The sequence below is a fragment of the Paroedura picta genome, chromosome 5, assembly GCF_049243985.1.
Source record: "Paroedura picta isolate Pp20150507F chromosome 5, Ppicta_v3.0, whole genome shotgun sequence".
Taxonomy (NCBI): domain Eukaryota; kingdom Metazoa; phylum Chordata; class Lepidosauria; order Squamata; family Gekkonidae; genus Paroedura; species Paroedura picta.
Window position 1 is genome coordinate 20,369,252 of NC_135373.1, and position 23,280 is coordinate 20,392,531.

The 23,280-nt window shown below is 45.7% G+C and overlaps 1 protein-coding gene across 2 annotated transcripts; it reads right to left on the minus strand.

The window, feature by feature from the left end:
* Positions 1-8,654: 8,654 nt before the first annotated feature.
* Positions 8,655-22,385, minus strand: LOC143837249 (interferon-inducible GTPase 5-like). 2 transcript variants are annotated; one of them, XM_077336857.1, is made up of 4 exons: positions 22,236-22,385; positions 17,138-17,208; positions 13,390-14,097; positions 8,655-11,643 (listed from the first exon to the last, which is right to left on the minus strand). In XM_077336857.1, exons 3-4 carry the CDS (start codon positions 14,070-14,072, stop codon positions 10,428-10,430), a joined length of 1,899 nt encoding a protein of 632 aa, XP_077192972.1. In that variant the 5' UTR covers positions 14,073-14,097; positions 17,138-17,208; positions 22,236-22,385; the 3' UTR covers positions 8,655-10,427. The 2 variants fall into 2 exon arrangements, with proteins under 2 accessions (XP_077192972.1, XP_077192974.1); XM_077336859.1 differs by lacking the exon at positions 17,138-17,208 and having other exon boundaries at positions 22,236-22,375.
* Between the last annotated feature and the right edge of the window lie 895 nt (positions 22,386-23,280).

The window sequence follows — 23,280 nt, forward strand, 5'->3', positions numbered from 1 at the left end:
GTGCAAGCACTGAGTCATGTCTGACCCTTGGGGTGACGCCCTCCAGCGTTTTCATGGCAGACTCAATACGGGGTGGTTTGCCAGTGCCTTCCCCAGTCATGACCGTTTACCCCCCAGCAAGCTGGGTACTCATTTTACCGACCTCGGAATGATGGAAGGCTGAGTCGACCTTGAGCCGGCTGCTGGGATTGAACTCCCAGCCTCATGGGCAGACAGCTTCAGACAGCATTTCTGCTGCCTTACCACCCTGTGCCACAAGAGGCTCTTTTGTCTCTTAAGTCTCTTCCTTGTATACCCAAGGAATTGCTACTGGCTCTGTAAAGTATTGTGGGGAATGTCAGTCAATGGTTTAGGGCTACTATCCAGGTATAAAAACAAAATCTTAACAGGCCCCACAGCAACATTCTTAAAGGGACACTAGACTGACATTCCCCACAATACTTTACAGAGCCGGTGGCCTATTTATATATCTAAAAATTGCTTGATAAGAGTATAAGGTAAGATGTGATACTACAAACTGGTTATGGAGGTATGTGGGAGTAATTCTTTACTGCATTGTTAAAACTTAAATTTAATTTTATTAATTTATACATTTTGTATTTAGGAATCAACCACTGAAGAAAAATTGTGAAAACGGAGTATATCTAGAAACCATAAAAAATTATTGCCTTGGAAAGGTTCTGTTTTTCCGCACCTGGAAGATGGCATCATTTTCTATACACAGGAATGGGCAGAGGTTCATATGAAGTAGAATTGCCAGACCTGGGTAGGGGCATTCTTGGAGATTTGGGGGGAGGGAAGCCTGGAGAGAGACCTCCTTATAGTATAGAGTTCACCTTTCCCAATAGCCATTTGCTGCAGGAGAATTGTCCTCTGAAGCTTGAAGTCCCTTTGTAAAGCTGGGAGATCTCCAGCCACCAGCTAGAGGTTGGCAACCCTAATGAATAAATCGGAATCAATGCTGCTGGGCCCCTACTCTAGCGAGGGGCGATGCCCTCCCTTCTGCAGTGTTAGAAGGACATTTCAAGAATATCCCAGGAACTGGGAGGCTTTGTCTGTGGGCACGGCAAGTTGGGATCATTAGAACATATTGTTTTTAGATGTTCTTTTTAGATGGAACTTCGTTCTAAGTTAATAACATCCCCCCACACACACTTCTTAAGGAAATCCATGGCATTGATAACCAGGGGGAAACTAGGGTGGGGTCTGCACGGAGCTTTTATTCCAATCCCAGGTTGATTCAGTCTCTGCCACCTCCACTGAATGTGATTTCCATTTTGATTTTGTCCGATCTAAATTTTCCCTCATCAACAAGCGTGATTGATCCGGAGTGACCCTATCTTTATCCTGCAATATTTAGGAGTGGAAATAACCATCAATATTTGAAGAATCGGGTTGAGAAAGCATGTGGATCTCCAGCTGCTTCGAATTTTGCTGCTGAGATCTGTGGTAGAGAAGCCCTGATTGGCCAGGGCTGACTCCATGGTAGAAAGGCACCAATCAGCCAAGGCTATAAGCTGTCAGCTTTTGTTAAAGAAGCCCTAACGTTTGTGGGTTTTTTCTCCCTCCTCTGCTGCCTCCAATCCTCTCCCCCCCCTTCAAGAAAAGAAAGAGACTCCAGCTGTGCTTTACTCCCCCCCCCTTCTGAACTCCCCTAACCACATGCAGAACATTTTTCTGTTTCAATGGGGAGGGGGGGGGGAAGAGTTCAAATCAATCTGGATTCAGCAGGATCCACAACAGAATAAACAAAGTAAGTGCCCAATCAGCCCCGGTTTCTCCTATGGCAAGGCAACACCATTGTTTGCAAACGTAGCTAATTCTGTGCAACATCCATAGGGCTACCTCAGTCGCATGTGAAAACAAAATAAAGTGCTTGATCCATCTACCTTGTCCCTTTTAAACACGGATCTAGTTTGATCTTTAAACGGCTTTAAGATGGCTTGACAATGATTTTACGTGCCAGATATAACATTTTAAGAATGGATTTTATTAACAACTAGTCCTTAAGCCCGCTGTACCTGATATACAGCGGGCGCTAGGACCCCTCGAAGTCCTCTCTCGTGGCCTCATAGCCCTGTTGCGCCCACGAACGGCGATTGGCAGCTGCACTGTGCCCCGGACTGACAGCCCCTTGGCCCCGGACTGACAAGCGGAGGGCCGAATCAGGAGGCTTTGTGCCTCCTGATTGGGCCCTCCGCTTGTCAGTCCGGGGCCAATCGTTACCCCCCACATCCCAAACAGCGCCCACTCCTTCAGGCCTTAATATTTTATTTATACCACTCCCGTAGAGCGGTTTAAAGATGTCATTTTGTATCCAGTATGTTTTTTTCCTTCTTACCTTTTACCTCCTGTGTCTTTTTAGCACAACTGGCATCATGTGGCATTCAATAAACAAACAATGCTGCCATAGTCAGCTGGTCTTTGTCTGGAGGGAAGCCAGAAAGTTCTTCATCGACAAAAGGCTGATGGGCTGGATGAACTAGCTAGGGTTGCCAGCTTCCAGGCAGGCCCTGGGGCCCTCTTGAAATGCCACTTCACCTCTGCAGACATCAGAGATGAGTCTCCCTGGAGAAAAAGGGCGCTTTGGAGAGTGGACCCCTTGGCACAGGTTTATCAGCTGTGGGTTGGGAAATACCTGGAGATTTGGGGGGGGGGGAGTAGATTCTGGGGGGTGGGGGATGGGACATGCTTCAGCAGAGAATAATGCCTTTCAGCCTACCCTCCAAAGAAATCTTTTTTTCCCTAGAGGAACTGATCTTCGTCATCTACAGTAGCGATCCCCGGTCTGTCGACTAATTGGAGGTGGGCCGCAAAGGACGCCTTCTCCCCCCCCCCCTCCGGCCCTTTACAACACACTTCAGGTGTCATTGTCTCCCATCACTCCCAGATGGGACTATCTCATTGCAGAGAAACAAGCTCAGGGTTCCCATTGATTTGTCATTGTCATGAGTTAAAATTTCCATGAAAATAAAATGTTCCTTATGTAAATTGTTGTGGCGTGTCTGCATCTTATTTTGAAGGGATGTTTAAACATTACCATAGCGATCAGAGAGCGTTAAGGCAGTGGTTGAGAGTAGAGGAGTAAACTGCCCCCCCCCCCGGGCCTCAGTAAAATTGTCAAGCGTTGAGTGGTCCCCGGTGATAAAAAAGTTGGGGACCACTGATCTACAGATTAATTTTAATAGCAGGAGATCTCCAGGTGCAACCTGGGGGTTGGCACCCCTACTATCATGTTGTGTTCCACCTGTATTCCTGTATTCTGCAGGGGAGAATGGACTAGATCAGGGGTAGTCAACCTGTGGTCCTCCAGATGTCCATGGACTACAATTCCCATGAGCCCCTGCCAGCTGAGGTCCCTCCCCATTTTAAATCCCATCTCCTGGCGCCACCCCCAAAGTTTCCAGGTGTTTCCCACCCCAAAGCTGGCCAAGACTTACCCCACCGCAGCCCCATGCACACCAAAAACCAGAGAAAAACGGTTAAAAAGAAAACAAAGCATTTTAATTGTTTTTGGAAAATACGCCCTCAGGATATGGGAATTCAGTACTTGAAATATTGTGGACACCCCCTGTCCCAAGTGTATGGCGATGAGGAGAGGGATTATTTTTTCCCTGTAGAAGAGTGATGGGATTGGGATGGTGGGAAAGGAGTTGGGGTGTTGTGGTCTTTGGGAAATAAACAGGTATTTAGGAGAGATGGTTTAAAACTCCACGTCTACACAAAGTGTGCATTTAGACATAAGTGGTGGGATTTGCTTCATGTTTCTACAGGGTGTTTGACCGAGGGCATGCACCTAGGGTGGTCAGTTCCCCCCTGCCCACCAGCAGATCCAGGTTGGGATTGTAGGATGGAGCGTGGAAAAGAAAGAGACCTCATGGGGTAACATACCATGCCATACAATCCAAAACACCATTTTCTCCAAGAGAATTGGTCTCTCAAGGCTGCAGATGAGCTGCAACAGGTCCCACCTGGAGGATGGCATCCCTACATCCACTGCTGACTTCCCACCCCCAAACAAATGAATCCAGAGGCGCCTTAAAGACTGACACATTGTATCCCGACAGCAGTGTTTGTGAGCCGTGACTCAGTTTGCAGATACTCCAAGGAATAAACGTGTGATCCTAAATCAAAATTTTGTTTCTGGGGTTCCTCGGGCCCTTCAGGAATCGGGAGGACACAGATTGCACATGAGGGCTGGCCAGAGGAAACTCTGAACTGACCTCCCCTGAGATAACCTGGGATGACCTCTGTGTGTTGCCAGCTCCTGTGGAAAAGGACAGTCAGCTTGCCCTTTTGTTCCCTCCCTTGCGAATGCTGCCTTGTTTACTCCTCCTCCATGCTTCCACTGCTCAGTCGGCTGGTTTACAAGAAACAGAAACTTAGGCCGAGCTGCTTAGCTTTCGTTTTCCTGTCAGAGGCTGCCTTGAAAAGAAATGTCAATGAACCCAGAAGCTGGCAGTATGCCTTCCCGGCTGATAAGCATCACAGAGCTACACAAACAGCCTCAATTGTGAGCCAGAACTTTCCCCAATCAAATCTCCTCCTCCCGTGGAATGGAGGCTTTCTCCGTTAGTTCCATGGCTTGTTCAGATACAGCCCAGTTGCCAACTCTGCCTTGGGGATTTCCTGGAGGACTGGAGACAGTGCCTGGGGGCCGTGGGAGTCTTGAGGGTGGAGGTTGTGGGGATGGAGGATGTGAGGCTGTTTGATCTGCCCTTGGAAACTGCTGAGTTCTCCAGGGGAACTGATCTCTGACACCTGGAGAGCAGCCCTGGAAGAACTTCAGGACACATCTGGACAGAAACCAAAAAGAGGGGAGTGTGCAATAGAACTACATCAGAAAAGGAATCCAGAATATCTGGAATCCAATGTCCTATGTTAACAAAATATTCCAATTTCTACAAACAAAATTTATATTCAGAGATTATATTCAGAGATTATCTTCAGAAATTAAACATGAACAACCAAAGTCCCTTCATTTCAACGGCTCTCCCCGATTTGTTTTGATTGAAGAAGCTGAGAAGAACTGATGTTGAAGATCATGGCTGTGGATGGCTGTTGGTGGTTGTGGCAATGGGGGAGCCAGCTATATCAATCGCCCCATTCCAAGAATTTCTTTTTCAAGCCACTCACCAAAAGGAGTGTCGCTCAACAGGATGATTCAGCCTTCCTTAATTCTATTCAAAACTCTTATTCTAGTTCCAAATGATAACATATGTAAATAGTTACATGCTTCCCCCCCCCAAACAAAACACACGTGTAGCACTAAACATAATAAAGTTCTAGTTGTGTGCAGACAACTCAGTCCCTACCTGATTGGCCATACCTGATTGGCAGGTAGGAAGGCCAATGCCCCTCGAAAGCAGCTGTTTTCTCCAGAACTAAACCCTTCCTTCCTTCCTTCCGTCTTTCTGTTTCATCTTTCCTTTCATCCTTTCTCCCTTCATCCTTTTTCTTTCATCCTCCCTCCCTCCTTTCTCCTTCCTCCATGTCTCCCTTTCTCCTTCATTTCCTCCTTTCTCCCTTTTTCCTCCCTTCCCTTCTTTCTTCCTTTCTCTTCTTCCTTCCACACCTCCTACCACTTTTCCTCTTTCTTACTCTTTTTTCTTTTTCTTTCATCCTTTCTTTCACCCATCCTTTCTCCCTCTTTTTCCTTCCTTTCTCCTTTCCTTTCATCTGTTCTTTCTCTTTATCTCTTTTTCTCCCTCCCTCCCTCCCTTCCTTCCCTCCTTCCTTCCTTCCTGGTTAATTCTCCTTCTTTCTTGGAGATCAGTTGTTATTCCTGAAGGTCTCCAGGGTCTCACCTGGAAGTTGGCAACCTAGCTTGTTATATAGGGAGGAGGAGTCATGAATCAAACCCAGCTCTTGAGATTAGAGTCTGCTACTCTTTAAGCACTTCACCACACCAGATCTCAAGATCCATCAGGGAGCAGGCAGAGCCACAATCCAGGAAGGTCACAGTGCAGGTATATGTGCTAGCACCTGTTGCATTCCTGAGTGCAGTGGGCTTTGCCTCTAGTATATTATAAAATGTAAAAATACACAACACACCAAAAAGAGAAATAAACATTCTTTGATCCCATTCAAAATATTCTAATCCTAAATATCTGAAGGAAACATAATTTTAAAAGTATTCTTTATTACAATGAAAAACTGCTAAGGGCTCGATTAACAGTACACACATGAAATAATAAAGTGAACTTACCCATTCAAAGTTTAGGAAATAGCTCTAAAGCAGCGGTCCGCAACCTTTTGCAGGCCGCGGACCGCTGTGCTGGGGTGGGGGGAGAGGGCGACCCGGGGTCCTGCACACATGCGGCAGCCCCAGCACAAACACGCATCTGGCGGGGGAACAAATGCGCACGCGCTGTGCGCGCGTTTGCGCCCCCGGCAAGCTTCTCTTCCCCCCCCCCCTCCTGAAGCAAGAAGCTTGCTGGGCCACAAGCTAATCGACCACTTTGGCGGCCGATTTGCTCGCAGTCTGGCGAGCTTCTTGTTGTGGGGGGGGGCAGGAAGACGGAGCCGCGGCCCGGCACCGAGGCCTTCACAGCCCGGCACGGGACCACGGCCCGGGGGTTGGGGACCACTGCTCTAAAGTACTTCTTAGAAGGGATACAAAGCTCATTACTGGCATAAGAGTAAATATACAAAATGAAAGAAGGTGTGATCCTGCCAAAACAGAGCTCTTCTGCCAGGTCTATGGTTGATGCCAGGCGGCAAAAAAAGATCATGCCCCCCTCCCTACATAAGTGGCGGTAGCGATTTATATCAGTGCCCTCAGTTCACCCTCTCCCTGCTCGTATGTGTTTTATGGGATTGTTCGATTGGGTATGCATTTTCTGCTGCAGTATCTTTTCTGGTATTTTTTGACTCAGGCTTTTGTATTGTATTGAATGGATTTGTATGCCTGTTTTAAGGGGTTTTATGGTTTTTTTATGAGCCTCTTGTGGCGCAGAGTGGTAAGGCAGCCGTCTGAAAGCTTTGCCCATGAGGCTGGGAGTTCAATCCCAGCAGCTGGCTCAAGGTTGACTCAGCCTTCCATCCTTCCGAGGTCGGTAAAATGAGTACCCAGCTTGCTGGGGGGTAAACGGTCATGACTGGGGAAGGCACTGGCAAACCACCCCGTATTGAGTCTGCCATGAAAACGCTGGAGGGCGTCACCCCAAGGGTCAGACATGACTCGGTGCTTGCACGCGGGATACCTTTACCTTTACCTTTATGGTTTTTTTAATCGAACATTGTAACCTGCCTCGAGCCCTCATGGGGAGCCAGGCAATACATTTAAATATAATCATTAGATTATATTTAAATGTATTGCCTGGCTCCCCATGAGGGCTCGAGGCAGGTTACAATGTTCGATTAAAAAACCCATAAAACCCCTTAAAACAGGCATACAAATCCATTCAATACAATACAAAAGCCTGAGTCAAAAAATACCAGAAAAGATACTGCAGCAGAAAATGCATACCCAATCGAACAATCCCATAAAACACATACGAGCAGGGAGAGGGTGAACTGAGGGCACTGATATAAATCGCTACCGCCACTTATGTAGGGAGGGGGGCATGATCTTTTTTTGCCGCCTGGCATCAACCATAGACCTGGCAGAAGAGCTCTGTTTTGCAGGCCCTGCTGTATGCTAAAAGATCCCACAGGGCCCGTAGCTCGCCCAGGAGCTCATTCCACCAGGTCGGGGCCAGGACCAAAAAGGCCCTGGCCCTGGTCACGGCCAGGCAAGCTTCCCTGGCGCCAGGAACGACCAATAGATTAGTGCCCAGAGAGCGAAGAGCCCTGTGGGGGGCATAAGGCAACAGGGGTCCCTCAGATAATGATAATCACAAAAAAAACCTCATTAAAAACAAGATAGATCTAAAGAAGAATTTAAACCACGTGTTTCTACTGTGTCTAAAAGATTCTACTTGCAAATTCTAATGGCAAAAATGTTCTAGGATCTCTTGGATTTAATGTGTTGTTTGAATAGATGTATCACAAAAAATCTCAAGTCATGTCCCTTCTCCCACCAATGTTGTCTTTACAAAACCCTGGTTGAGAGAGCCTGCCTTAGGGAGTCCTTGGCTGAAATCTGCTGTGGTGTTCTGTTCGGTTTGGGGTTTTGCGTTAGAAGGGTTTTCAAATCAATTCCTTTTCCAGCTCTTCGATCCTTCTCCACCGTACTAGAATTTTTTAAAAATCGGATTTGTGCTGTTTGATTGAATCTCTCGGTCAGAGACTGGCTATAGATGATGATGTTGCTATGAATATCAATAACATTATAGTTGTTCTCAAGGAATGAGCTGAGAGCATCCAAGAAATCTCAGACCAGATGAACTAACGTCTACCCCAGGTAAATTAGTGGAATATTTTGTCCTTGGGGTTATCCAAAGAATCATTACCTCTCTCCTTCCCCCAGCATACCATGGATGGATCTGTGAATGGGATTTGATAGATATCTAACTGTTTCAACTCTGGACCTGATTCTACCCCCAAACCAAAGCTTTTTTCTCCCTAGTGAGCTACAGAACAGTGAGACTGGCATCGATTACTGGGGAGAGATCCAACTAACAAGCCATTCTGTGAGATTTGAGTCTTCAGCCACCCCCTTCCCTAAGGACCCTGAAAGCCTATCTTGGCTTAAAGGACCCAGGGGTTAATTGTATTTATTTGTTTGTTTATTTATCACCTGCACTCTCGTAAAACGTCTCGTGGCGGGTTACAGAATAAAATCCCACATCAAATAACAACATTAAAAACATGAACTTTACAAGATAGCTACTCTGACAGCAAAAAAAAAATCAAACTCATTTCTACTGTTCTAATTTGAGAAAGGGCTCCAAGTAGATCTTCTGGACCTTGGACTCAACCAATTGACCTGGCAAAGAACTCCGTTTTACAGGCCTGAGGAACCACAAAAGCTACTACTGGGCCCTCAGCTCTTCCAGGAGTCCATTCCACCAGGTTGGGGCCAAGACCGAAAGGGCCCTGGTCCTGGTTGAGACCAGGTGAACTTCTTGGGGGCTAAGAACCACCAAAAAAATAGTACCTGCAAAGTACCTGCAGGGAGAACAAGGCAATAGGTGGTCCCTCAGGTATGTGGGTCCCAGATCATGAAGGGCCTTAAAGGTCAAGACCAAACCCTTGAACTTGATTTGGGCTGCAACTGGTAACCTATGCAGCTGCCTCATCACTGGCTGGATGTGGGTCCTCCAAGATGTTCCTGTGAGGACCCTAGCTGCTGCATTTTGTACCTGCTGCAATTTCTGTGTCAAGAACAACGGAAGGCCTGCCTAGAGCGAGTTACAGCAGTCAATTCTGCAGGTGATGGTCACATGGATCACTGTGGCCAAGTGCTCTGTGGACAGATAGGGTATTAGTAGCTTTGCCTGGTGACGATGGAAGAATGCCAGGTGCACTACTCTTGTGACCTGTGACCTCCATAATAAGGAAGGTATCCTGGATCACTCCCTGATTCCTAGCACAGGACAAGATATTAAGATGCACCCCAGCTAGGTTGGGCAATCACGCTTCCAGCTTGGTGTAGTGGTTAGGAGTGCAGACTTCTAATCTGGCATGCCAGGTTCGAATCTGCGCTCCCCCACATGCAACCAGCTGGGTGACCTTGGGCTCGCCACGGCACTGATAAAACTGTTCTGACCGGGCAGTGATATCAGTGCTCTCTCAGCCTCACCCACCCCACAGGGTGTCTGTTGTGGGGAGAGGAATGGGAAGGCGACTGTAAGCCGCTTTGAGCCTCCTTCAGGTAGGGAAAAGCGGCATATAAGAACCAACTCTTCTTCTTCTTCTTCTTCTTCTTCCTGGTCTGCCCCCTTCCTTCCCAGCCACAGGACCTCCGTCTTGGAGGAGATAAGTTTCAGATGACTCTTCTCTAACCACCCAGCTATGGCTTCCAAGCACCTAGCAAATGTATCCGGGGTGTGTGTGGAGTTCTGGTGCCTGTCCATGAGGAGACAGAGCTGGGTGTCATCAGTGTATTGATGACAGCCCATCCCAAAACTCTGGACCAGCTGACCAGAGGGCACATAAAGATGTTTAAAACTGTGGGGGAGAGGACTGCACCTGAGGAAGTCCACAAGGAAGTTAATAGGGGCATGACATCTCTTCCCCAACCGCAACCCTCTGTGTCCGGTTCCGTAGGAAGGAAAGCAGCCACTGAAAGACTTTTTGGTCCAGCAGGAAGGGGGAAAGGCAGCTTCAAAGCTGGAACTATCAAGGTAGATTTTTAAAAATTTCTTACTGGAAACTTCAATGATTTCAGGAATCCACTGGAAAAAATAAGCTTCAGATCTAAAATTCAAAACTAGTTTCCTTGTTCTTGAGTTCTGGTCCCATGAACAATTCCATATATTTTGCACCTGGGACTATTTACCAGTTCGTGACTTGGGTCCTTGGCCAGGGCATCATGACAGTCAAGGCTCAGTAGCTTTTCTCCGAACGTTCTCCGCATCTTCTACAATGTCCTTCAGAAAGCTCCTCAACATGAAGAATGTGGTAGCGAAGGAACTAGCTCCTCCAAACAGACTGCCCAACCCTGGTACAAAATGCAAGACAAGATCTAATGCCGTCAGGGTTGCCCAAATCACGGACCGGCCTAAGAGGCTAATTATAAATTCGAGTGTAATCTCACTGGACATTGGAGACTTTTTAATAGCAGATTTCAGCACTCCGTAATCTTTGCCAAACACTTTGGCAACTCTGTGCAGGGACTCCTCATCCAAGCCAAAAGCTTTGTAGAAATACAGCAATGTTCTTACCAAGATGCCAAGATCACAAGCCAAAGAAAGTCCTGGAACAGGAACCACTCCAATAGCACAGGATACAAAAGCAAGTTTCCATATAAGGGATTCCATAGCATCCATTTTCTTTTTGAGGATTTTTCTTGAGAAAAGTGGCATAGACAGAATTAAGGCATGTCTCTTGAGGTCATCCAGGTCGTTTTCTAAGGTTTCTTGTAGATCTGAGAAATCAAATTTACTCAAATCTCGCTTGGAGATTAGGAAAACTCTTGGATCAGATTCTCCTGCCTCTGTCAGTCCATAACAACAAGCTTTACGTATCTTCTGAATGGATTTGTCCAGATTAAAGTTTGGGTTCCTGCTTTCAGCAGCTATACTGGCATCCATTTTGGAGCGCACAAAGTAGAATTTCTTCTTCATTTTCTGAATTTCATGGGCCAGGAGGACGTCATTCTCAGTGAAACGTTCTGAACCCACAATGATAAAAAAATCATACCGGTTAAAACTGACCTTCTTTAGGTAATTCTGTGGTCTAAATTCAGGTGTCCCAATTCCTGGCAGATCCCAGATAGTTACATTCGGAAATAAGGGATGTGGATAGGCACAACACTCCATTGTTGTTTGCGTTATTCCAATCTCAGCTGCACCTTCTTCATAATCAGTCATGCCCCTCAGGGCATTCACAAGGGATGATTTGCCAGCCCCTGAGACCCCTGTGATGGCAATGTCAAGCCTGACGTTTTGTAATTCATTCAATTCTTGATGAATTTCCTTAGCCACCTCTTCAACATTTCTATTCCTCAGAGCATCCTTCATCTTGGCAAGGTCACTTTTTAAAGTTTTTTGACGAATGAAACTAATATCACTTCTTTTAGATGGTTTGGTTGATCTAAGAAACAAAAAGAAATATGTAATCTATTGAGGAAGTCTTAGGGATTTCCAGCCCTCATCTCTTTTTTAAGTGAGTACTCAAGGCTGCTTATAGATAATAGTTTTAGAAACTTGAAAGAAAATGTCATCCTTAGAAGCCTAAGAACAGGAAAACATTGGAAGTAGAAGCAGTGCAGGAAAGATATCAATGGCACGAAAGAGCAATAAATCTAGCGATAACAGCAGTCATCAGCAGTTAACAGAAAAGCCACCACAACAAGGTTCTTATTGGGAGAACAGTCCAATGCAACCACCAGGTGCCTTTCTAAACAGAGCCGCTGAAACTGTTGACGTGTTATGCATTATGTTGAAATGCATTCAAACATAAATGTGATAATTTGTTGATCTGTTTTCAGCATCAAAAAGAGATGTGATTCTTTAACTTGAACTCAAGTTGTAAGTTCTTTGCCATCCCATATTACTGTTAACCAAAGACACTGAAATTCTGTTACTCTAGAACAGTAATTATTGGATTATTGTTATGTTTTTTTATGACTGCTATATGCTTAGACTGTTCTATGTATTACCCCTACAATGTTTTATGTGAACCCCCCTGAGCAATATGGGAGGGCGGTATTAAAATCCAATAAATCAATAATCAATCAATCAATATATAAATCCTAAAATGTAGCCCCAAGGTATATTGGAGCCACACCCTGGGAAAGAGAATCATAATTGTTCTTTCCACCCATAGGACTGACTTATTTGGAAGAAGTTGGTTTTCTATATCCCACTTTTCACTGCTTGAAGGAATCTCAAAGTAGCTTACAGTCACCTTCCCTTCCTCTTCCAACAACAGACACTCTGTGAGGGAGGTAGGGCTGAGAGAGCCCTGATATTACTGTTTGGTCAGAACAGAAGAAGACTTGGTACTTATATGGTACTCAGGTGAGGCTGAGACAGCTCTCACAGGACTGCTCTCTGAGAATAGCATTATCAGGGCTGTGATGAACCCATGATCACTCAGCTGGTTCCATGTGGAAGAGCGAATTAGAAGCTTCCATTGCACCATGCCAGCTCTCTATGATTTATCATATGGCATGCGTGCAAGGAGATTCTAAGAGCGTGCCAGGAGATTCTGAGAATGTCTGGCTGTCAGGCTAGAAACATTCGGAGATGGTTTGCCATGGCCTGCCCTGAGTCACGACCGTGGTATGCTTTGGAAAACTCCCTTCCAATTTCCAGCCAGGCCCATAGTAATTTCACCAATCAGCAATCATGTCACTTAAATTTAAATCCTAGAGAGGAAAAACAAAGTACATTGATTTTGCCATGTGGAAGTGCATTTAGTATATTTATTTATACTAAACATATATGAGTTCTTTAATTGTCATAATATAATAATAGTATTGTAAAGCTTTTAAAATTGGGGTAAAGCTACAAAATTATTATTATTATTACTTTATTCTTCTAAATCACCTTTCCCTCTGCAGCCTAGAGCAAGTAACAACATGTATTAAAACAATCCAATATAGGATATACAGGATAGAACAGTCATAGAGAGAGGTTGGATAATTTAGATTTTAAAACCTTTGAGACTTGGTTGAGACCAGTTTTACTCCTGTAGGCCCAGAGACCACGGAGTTGGTTCTGACTACTTGATCTTAATGCTGTTTGTGGGACATATGGGGAGGTCTGCATTTTTAAACACACTTTTTGTTCATCCGCAAAGAAAATCAAATAAGGAATTCGTGAAACAACGTACTTTTCAGCCGGTCTTAACATACGTCTCCTTAGAGCCTCTATTTCATTCTCTAAGCTTCTTTTCAGGAGGGGGAAATCGTACGTTTCTGGAAACCAACTGGAGATGAGGAAAATCTTTGGAGAAGAAATGCCAGCCTCCACCAAGTTATCAACACAGTATTTCCTGACTCGTTGAAGGGTTGCTTCCTCATTGAAAGCTGGATTCAGTTTTTCATTGCTAATGCTGACGTCCATTTTAGACCGCACGTAGTAGAACTGCTTCTTCAGTTTCTTAATTGCATGGGACAGCTGGATGTCATGGGCAGTGAAGCGATTCGAAGCGACGATTATGAAGAAATCATATTGGCTGTAATTTACCCTTTCTAGGTACTGCTTGGCTTTAAAATTAGGGGTCCCAATTCCTGGGAGGTCCCATATTATTACATCTGGAATGGTGGGGTGGGGATAACCCACAGGCTCTGTTTTTACTTCTATCACGTCAGTTCTGGCTGCTGCCTCATCAAAATCGGATACTCCCCGCAGGGCGTTGACAAGGGATGATTTGCCAGCACCTGATACCCCTGTGATGGCAATGTCAAGAGTGGCTTTTCCCGATGCAGTCAGAAGTGAGAGATTTTCTTCTTCCCTCACAAACTTCTCTTCAGGTTCACTCCTTACCCCTGGTCTTGAACTTTTCCCACCCATGACTCTTCTACAAGATTCAGTTCACCTGAAAGATAAATACAAATATTGTGATTCTTAACTCCATTAAATAATGCTGCCATCATATTTTACTCTGAGACTAGATAGAACTGGGGTGGGGGCGGGTCAATTTACTTAAGGCTCTCTTATTAGATGCGGATCTTTATGTTTATCTTTAACCATCTTTAATTAGTCTTTAACTATAATGAAGTTCAAGTTGTGTGACAGACACCATACCTGATTAACCCTCAGGAGTGTCCACTCTCTCATGAAGGGCCAATGGCAGGTCTGTCCCACCCTCAGCCTCCTCCACCACCTCCTCATCCTTCTACCAGCTGGAATAAAAGCCAGCCCCCTCTGCTGGCTTACTTCCCAAAGGTAAGCTGGACCAGAGAGTGGGGTGGCTGGGAGAGAGGAAGAGGCTTGGCCTGCCATCCAGCCCCAAGACACTGAGCGTGGCCTCTATGCCTGCCCAAGATCCTGGAGGTGAAGGGGGAAGAAAGGGTCCAGCCCCCTGCAACCCCAATGGGACCAAGTGTAGACTTTGCACTCTCCCGAGTCAGGGGGTGGGAGATTCAGGAAAAGCTGCCCACCAACCCTTAGGGTCCAGTGGGGCCTTTCAACACTCCTCTGTACATACTGGGGGGGGGGCAGTGTGTGTGCAGAACATGGAGGAAATTCCTCCCACTAGCCCCATTGGACCAGGGCAGCCTTTGAACACACTTCAGCATGCCCTACCCCCAATTGGGGACCTGGGAGAGCCTGCCTTCCTTCCAGCTGTTTCCTCCAGACGAACTGGTTCTTTGGAGTTCAGTTGTTATTCCTTAAGATTTCGAGGCCACTACCTAGAGGTTAATAATCCAGCTTTCTGCACTTGGAGTGGGGGTGTCAGACCTAGTCCTTGAGATTTAGTCTCATTCTCTTTAACTACAGCACCATGCTGGATCTCAAGTTCAAGCAGGGGGAGGAGGGCCACCACACAGGAAGGACACAGTGCAGGTGTGTTTCTAAGCGCCCATTATATTCCTGGGTGCAATAGGCTTTGCCGCTAGTCTTAATATAAAACCGCCTTTTGTAAGGACAGAAAAATAAGTGATTTGTTGGTATGTTGTAACTGGTTAAAAATCAGAGTTTTAAAAACCCTCTAAGCTCACTTCAAACACAGGGGGAGAGTACCTCCCTGCTGGTATGCATGAACTGTAACAGAGGCGGGCAACCTGGAAACAGCTTCCAGAGGCATGGTGCCACCACTGAAAAAGCTGTATCTTTGGCCATCACTCGTTTCATTTATAAGGACAAAGATACTCAGACACGGCTACAGATGGGCACAAACTGGGAGAATGTGTTTTAATTCACTTCATGGTTTGTGAGGTGTCTGGTTCATGAACCACAGACAGTCATGAACATTGAGGAGTTAAATAAATGGGTGGCGTTTCTATGGTTTGTGAAGTGATAGAATCCCTCCTCCATTGGTGTACTAGAGACCCCAAACAGGGAATCTCTTGCTGACTCTCCTCTAGGTAAAGGTAAAGGTATCCCCTGTGCAAGCACCGGGTCATGTCTGACCCTTGGGGTGACGCCCTCCAGCGTTTTCATGGCAGACTCAATACGGGGTGGTTTGCCAGTGCCTTCCCCAGTCATTACCGTTTACCCCCCAGCAAGCTGGGTACTCATTTTACCGACCTCGGAAGGATGGAAGGCTGAGTCAACCTTGAGCCGGCTGCTGGGATTGAACTCCCAGCCTCATGGGCAGAGCTTTCAGACTGCATGTCTGCTGCCTTACCACTCTTCGCCACAAGAGGCTCCTCTACCTGCACTCAATTTTTGATGAGGATTCGATTTATGGGATACAAGTCATTGCTTCCTAAAGAAAGTACCCATACTCCATTGTTTCCAATAGAAGGGGGGAAACATCCCCCTGCAAAAGCAATGACAATACAAGACCAGCAGAAAATAATAAAAGTCTCCAAAAATCTCTGCAGTAGAAACTGAAGGGGGCAGGAGTATTTTAGCAAGCCCAGCAGAACTAGCACAATGTACTAGTGTCCAGCAGAACCCAGTGCCTATGTGGCAATGCCAGTTCTATCACAGTTCTACTGCAAGGATTCTTATACACGGCGTTAGCATAACATTTTGAGGCACATTGTTTTCCCTTTATAATTCTTCCCCACACCCAACTTGAAAAGGAATTAAATGTACTTTGAAAGTAAAATTAATTCTGATTGGTGCTAAGAAGAGTATATTATACAGAACCTGGAGATCTCCTATTATTACAATTGATCATCAGACAATATAGATTAGTTTCCCTGGATAAAAATGCTGCTTTGGAGGGTGGGTTGAAGTAATGGCTATAAGCTAAAGAGAGAGAAAGGAAATAAAAAATAGCTACGAAGAAAACTATCAGGGAAACAGCCTAGAGAAAGAAACAACCTTAAAATTGAAAGAAAGTAGCAAGCTAAAGAATAATGGCACGGATAGACTGAGATCCAGCACTCTCCTTTGAAAGGCAGGAAGAAGGCAGAATCAAAAGCACACGTGTCAGGTGATGGGAAGGAGGAGGAGTTTGTTCCTGCCTCCCTGGAGAACAGAGTGGGAAACACAATAAGATATCCTCTGCTCAGGGGGAGAATCTACAGATATTTCCCAACCTAGAGCTGGGAATGGTATATCCAGATGTGGAATGTAAACTGGAAGATTAATTTGATTTTCTAAAACTTCATATGTAGCAAGAAAGATGGTCCCTACGGTGGTCGGATTCCAGGGTCCCCATCCTTTTAGAGCCTACAAGCATCTTTGGAATTCCAACATAAGGTGGCAGGAGCAGCTGCAAAATGGATCCTACAAAATCAAGAGAAAGAGCCAGCCCCTATAGGTACCACACTGGGGACCCCTATTGCAAACACAGATACCTGGGTTTGGTTCTCTATAAATACACATTAGACATTATTGTTCTCAAGGAAAATGACCAAACTGTGGTCATTTTACAAGCCTGCACAGAAAACCTACTAACAAAAATTCCCTTCTTAGACATGACAGCCACAACCCACCATATGTGAGTAATAATTTACCGTTTGATCAACTTCTTAGAATCAGGAGAAATGTTACTAGATCCCAGGACTTTCAGAGTGAGGCTTCAATACTGCAGGAAAGGAAAAACAAACAAAGCATACCTACAGCAAGTTCAACAAAGAAACACCAAAACAACAGCTTTAGAAAAAAGTGAAATTTTAAGAGGTGAGAAAAAGGTGACCTTGGAAGGCTTGTATGTAATTTAACTTATATTTCTACTAGGGGCCAAGCCTGTTGCATTCAGGAATACAAGGAGCGCTAGGTTAGGGGGGTGGAGTGGAAGAACTCTGTGGACAGCCTGCCCGTCCCTCCAGGACCTGGAAAGGCTGCAGGCAGCTGCTGGGAACTCACCGGCAGGGGCAGCTCTCACACGGCAGGGATCTGCAGCCTCCGGGGGAAGTGGAAGGAGGAGGAGGTGGTCAAGGGTGGGGGACGGAAGGTGATTGGCTGGCCGCTGCATAGACAGGCAAGCCGGTTGGAGGAGGAGGCACTCAAGGGTGGGACAGCCACCCTGAGTAGGCGTTGGTGCTTAAGCCAACACGCTCTATCTCCATGCCCTTACCAGAAATATATAGTGGGACAGATAAGTGCAGACTTCAAAAAAAAAGCACAACATGGATAAGAATTGGAACATACTGGATGATGTTCCTATGTCCAAGAAAAGACCTCTTGTTGCTTAAGAAAAACAGTCAGAAAGATCTCTTTGCAACACTCATGCACAATCTGATTTACCAGGATCCAGCCTTCCATTGGTTAACTTTCCTTATAAGCATTGCTACTCTTGCAAAAACACAAAATCTACCAAACATTTCATGAACCCTACCGACAATAAAAATATTATCTCGAACAATTCACAACACGCAATGGTGATCCTGTGGTCTATGCAACATCCTGGGGATGTCGTAAAATTTATACTGGCAAGACAAGCAGGCCTCTTAGAAGAGGACTCGCAATGTACAGGCAATGTAGCTCATTAAAAAACTCGTGCTCCTCTGGTAGAACATTTCTCAGAGCAGGAGTAGACAACCTGTGGTCCTCCAGATGTTCATGGACTACAATTCCCACGAGCCCCTGCCAGCAAATGCTGGCAGGGGCTCGTGGGAATTGTAGTCCGTGAACATCTGGAGGACCACAGGTTGACTACCCCTGTCTTAGAGCACAATCATAAACACGCGGACTTTGTGGTTTTATTCAGGTCTGACAGACGGGATGACAGAATTCTTTGGAAGAAAAAGCAGGCTGGATTCTGAAACTTAGACGTCTGCGCCCTAAAAGGTTAAATGAGAATATAGCTAAGAGCAAGGACAAGCCCGGACAGTAGGGAGGATGAAATTCAGCCTCCTCCCTCCCTTGACTTTCCTCCTGAATCTACCCGACTGTCCTCCTGAGCTGGGGAGGGGGGGGGGGGTGGAGAATGAACTGCTGTTAATTTTTCCAAACCAGGAAATCATCAAAACAAACTTGGGAAACTTCTAAAAATTGGAGGATGGAGCTTGGGGAAGATAGAGACCTCAGTGGGGTATCATACAATACCATACAATTCACCTCCCAAAGCACCATTTTCTCCAAGGGAACTGATCTAGTCTGGAGAGAGCTGAAAAAGCTCTCACCTAGAATCTGGCATCCCTCCATTCATGGCTGCCTTCCCAACAAACAAGAGTCCAGATTAGCACCTTAAAGACTGACAAATTGTATCCCATACAATCGACCAGGTAGCCTGGTCGATATGGACATTGCCCTTCAAATCTTCGTCCCATCTCCAGATTCATGGGGGAGAGGGCTAGGGTGGAACCAGTGTTGATCCTATGCAATGCCAGGTCAATAAACAACAAGTCCTCAACCCTGTGGGATTACTTCATAAGGCATGAGGCTGACCTGGCTTGCGTGATGGAAAGCTGGGTGCACAAAGGTGAGACCGTCGCCTTGAAAGATCTGGCACCGCCTGGGTTTTCCATCCTGTATCAACCCCGGCTCCATGGGAGGGGAGGGGGTGGCAATTCTGGTCAGAGAGACTTTCTCCTTCAGGGCTCTCCCTGCGCCAACGATTCCGGGGATTGAGTGTGTCGGTCTTGGGTGGGAATCGATCGAGAATGTGGCGATCTGGTTGGTGTATCGATCACCCACTGCCTCTCCAGATTCCCTACCAGGCCTGCTGGAGGTGGTGGCTGCCTGGACGTTGCAGTACCCAAAACTTTTAGTTTTGGGGGACTTCAACGTTCACGCGGATGCGCCGTCTTCAGGACTTAGCCTCTATCTAGTGTCAGCCATGGAGACACTAGGGTTCTCGCAGATTGTTGCTGGTCCCACCCATCAGGCTGGTCACACCCTCGATTTGATCTTTGGTGCAGGTGTAGCAGTAGATCTGGTGGCGAATAACATCGTTCCATGGTCAGACCACCATGTCCTGAAGGCTCGACTGAGGATACCACCCCCTCTCCATTTGGGTGACGGACGTATTCTCATCCGTCCGCGGAGACTCATGGAATCTGAGAGATTTTTTAATGGGGATTTTATTGTGTTTTAACTGTTTATGTTGTAAACCGCCCTGAGACCTATTTGGAGAAGTGCGGTCTAAAAATTAAATAATAATGATAATGATAATGATAATGATAATGATAATGATAATGATAATGATAATGATAATGATAATGATAATGATAATGATAATGATAATGATAATGATAAGGATAGATTCAAGTGGGTAGCTGTGTAGGTCTGAAGCAGCACAATAAAACCAAATCAGAGTCCAGGGGCACCTTTAAGACCAACAAAGATTTATCCAAGGCGTGGGCTTCCGAGTCCAGGCACTCTTCCTCAGACTATGAACTTCAATCATGACAGGAAATATAAAGTTAATTCTGTTAAATTAGCAAGCTGTGTCACAACATCCAAATACAGCCACATGATCATTCTTTGCTAAAACAGCCAATCAGTCCCCTTGAATTCAGTTGTAGTTCACAAAAACATGGGAGAAATAAAACTGTCTATGCACGTGACAAACAGCTTGCACTTTACCATTTGTCGCTTGCCCCATCTGTCTCCCCCAAAGTGAGAAACATTCCTGAAGTAGAAGCTGAGCTGGCAACTATCATAAGGCTGTCTTTGGATGTTGTGACACAGTTTACTAATTTGACAGAATTAACTTTATATTTCCACTGTCTTAGTCTGAGGAAAAGTGCCTGCACTCGAAAGCTCATGCCTTGAATAAACGTGTGATCCTAAATCAAAATGTTCTGTGTGGGGAACTTTGGTTAGAAAAGCTATCTGACTTTGCTAAATTGGCGAGACTGACAGTATTAATCAATAGCCGATCGGAAAATGAATTCCAGAATCAATGGAAGCTCTTCGCGGACTATCAAACTAACCAATGACTGAATGGAGGTGAGGGAGGGAGGGGGGATGAATCTCTCAAGAGAACCAATTAATCAATGACAATCTTATGTATGTGTATATTTATCTAATCAATAAATATTAACTAAAAACACACACACACACACACACACACCAGGATTTACTGGCTGGCTTGCCAAAACTGGCAAACAGAGTAAAATTGACAAGCTTTGTAAAAACAAGACTGCCAGAAAAATTTCAGAAAAATTGGCACCTGTATATGGCCTTTGTGAAGAAGCAGTTTAATAAAGTACCATAATAATAAGGTGGAAGCTGTAGCAACCTGATAATCTTTCTTGTATTTCTTCGATTTGGTCTATGTTATTCATGTTAAACAATGAAATGTATAAAACAGAGCAAAAGCGCGGGGGGGGGGGATGTTCTGCGTGGGGTTGCTCAGGCCCTTCCAAAGCATCTGAAACAGATAGCAAAGTGGTGCCAGGAACAGAATCTAGAAGGCACAGATGGCACATCAGGGCTGGCCAGTGCCAGCTCCTGAAAAAGGACATTCAGCTCACCCCTCCCTCAGGAATGCTGCCTTGTTTACTCCTCCTGCATGCTTTCACTGCCCAGTTGCCTGATTTACAAAAAACAGAAACCTAGGCCAAGCTGCTTAGCTTTCGTTTTCCTGTCAGCGGCTGCCTTGACATGAAATGTGAGCCCAGAAGTAGGCAGCATGCCTTCTCACCTGATAAGCATCCCAGAATTCACAAACAACCTCAATTGTGAGCCAGAACTTTCCCCAATCAAAAGCTTTCTCCTTTAGTTCCATGGCTTGTTCAGATATAGCCCAGTTGCCAACTCTGACTTGAGGATTTCCTAGAGGACTAGAGACAGTGCCTGGGGGCCATTGGAGTTGTGAGGGTAGAGGATGTGAGGCTGTTTGGTCTGCCCTTGGAAGCTGCTAAGTTCTCCAGGGGAACTGATCTCTGACATCTGGAGAGCAGTCCTAGGACAACATTAGGCCACATCTGGAGGTTGCCAACCCCAAGCCCAGAACTTCATACCTGTGTCCTCTCATGTGATGCATCTGTGTCATGCATTGTCCATATCACCATGAATAATGAAAGGGACGCTTTACAGCCAGAAATAAGTTTCCCCCAGCATTCATCCCTCTTACTGAGATTACCCTGTACAGAATTTTGTTTCTTAATTTATTTGCTTCTCTGATGTAGTTATTTATGGTCTGCCTCTCTGGCTGAGACTCAAGACAGATCACAGGGTACAAATCAAGTAGGATCCAACCAAGGGGCACCCCATGAGCAATACAAGAGGGGTCTGGACTACAGAAATCAGGAAACAAGTCTTAACCAAAGCGGAAAGAAAGTATAATCTTTTAAATATGATGTGTGGTGTAGAACCTACCTAGTCCAGAGCATTTTTACAGTGATAGGCCCCAATTGGCCACAGTCACAGTAGATCACAGACCCCCTTTACCAAGGCAATTTTCTGACCACTACATTACTCTTCGGACCCAGGGATCCTCTGGGATTATAGCTCACCTGCAATCTACAGAAATCAGTTCCTCTGGAAATAGCAGATTCTTTGGCATGTGGACTTTGTGGCATAGAATGTCCTCCCCAGCCTCCATCCCCAAATCTCCAAGAGTTCCCCAACCCAGATCAGCCAACCCAACCCCAACTCCCATCACCTGCCACAGAGTCAGCATCATGCCATGGTTTCTTCTGAAGAGGAGCAGTTACTAACCTTGGAAATATTCTTTGTGGTTTCTGTGCTGTCCCCTATGAATCTGCGTCTTCACAGGGCGGTGTGGAGGCAGCGATGTGGAAGATATTGTCCCTAGAAGCTAGTGACATATCTTGCCTTTCCTCACATCTTATATATGTTTCGCTTCTGCCTTTTTTGCTGATTCATGAAGAAATGCAGTATCTTAAGTGAGCCAGCTTGGTGTAGCGGTTAGGAGTGTGGACAAGTAATCTGGCGAGCCAGGTTAGATTCCTCACATGCAGCCAGCTGGGTGACCTTGGGCTGATAAAGCTGTTCTGACTGAGCAGGAATAACAGGGCTCTCTCATTCATCCTCACGCATCACACAGGGTGTCTGTTGTGGGGAGAGGAAAGGGAAGGTGACTGTAAGCTACTTTGAGCCTCCCTCGGGTAGAGGAAAGCGGCATATAAGAACCAACTCTTCTTCTTAAGTGAAAAACACATTTCTCAAAGTCCTTGTAATTGGGAAGGACTTACAAGTGTAGAACATTAAGAAGGGTCCCAAGTTGGATTGGATTAACCTGCTGTTATCTTTCCTAATGGCAACTGGCCCAGGTGTTATGCATCCTTGGAATAAGGAATTTGGAGCCAGGTGTAATCAATCAACCTGATTTAAGATTAGGGATAAAAAGTGGGGTGTTGTCTCAGCATGGGGAGATTCAGTGCATGCTGGGCCCAACTGCTGCATGCTCCTTGGCCAAGGTCACTCCGAGAAAAAAAAATGGCGATCGCTTTGCCGGAAGATCAGAAGAGAGAGCCAGGGGGAGGGACTTTGCTGAAACCGCAACAATGGTAACGTACAGAATTTTTTTGCTATTGTTGTAGATTGGTTGCAAGAGTGTAGCGCTTTCCAGAGGGTGAATCCACTTTTTGGGATTTCCCTGGAAGCGCTACAACAAAGTGCGTTTTGCTGATCGGTTTCAGGAGTGTGGCAGATTGTGTACGACGTTGTGCATAACTGCATTTTAGTAGCGATTACAATTTGCCACACTCCTGCTACAATGAATCTGTGCGGAATGGGCCTC

Coding starts and splice junctions, on each gene's coding strand:
- LOC143837249 (XM_077336857.1), bottom strand. CDS start 14,072: ATGGGTGGGAAAAGTTCAAGACCAGGGGTAAGGAGTGAACCTGAAGAG. Junction 11,644..13,389: donor ATGTTAAGACCGGCTGAAAA/GTACGTTGTTTC, acceptor TTTGTTTCTTAG/ATCAACCAAACCATCTAAAA.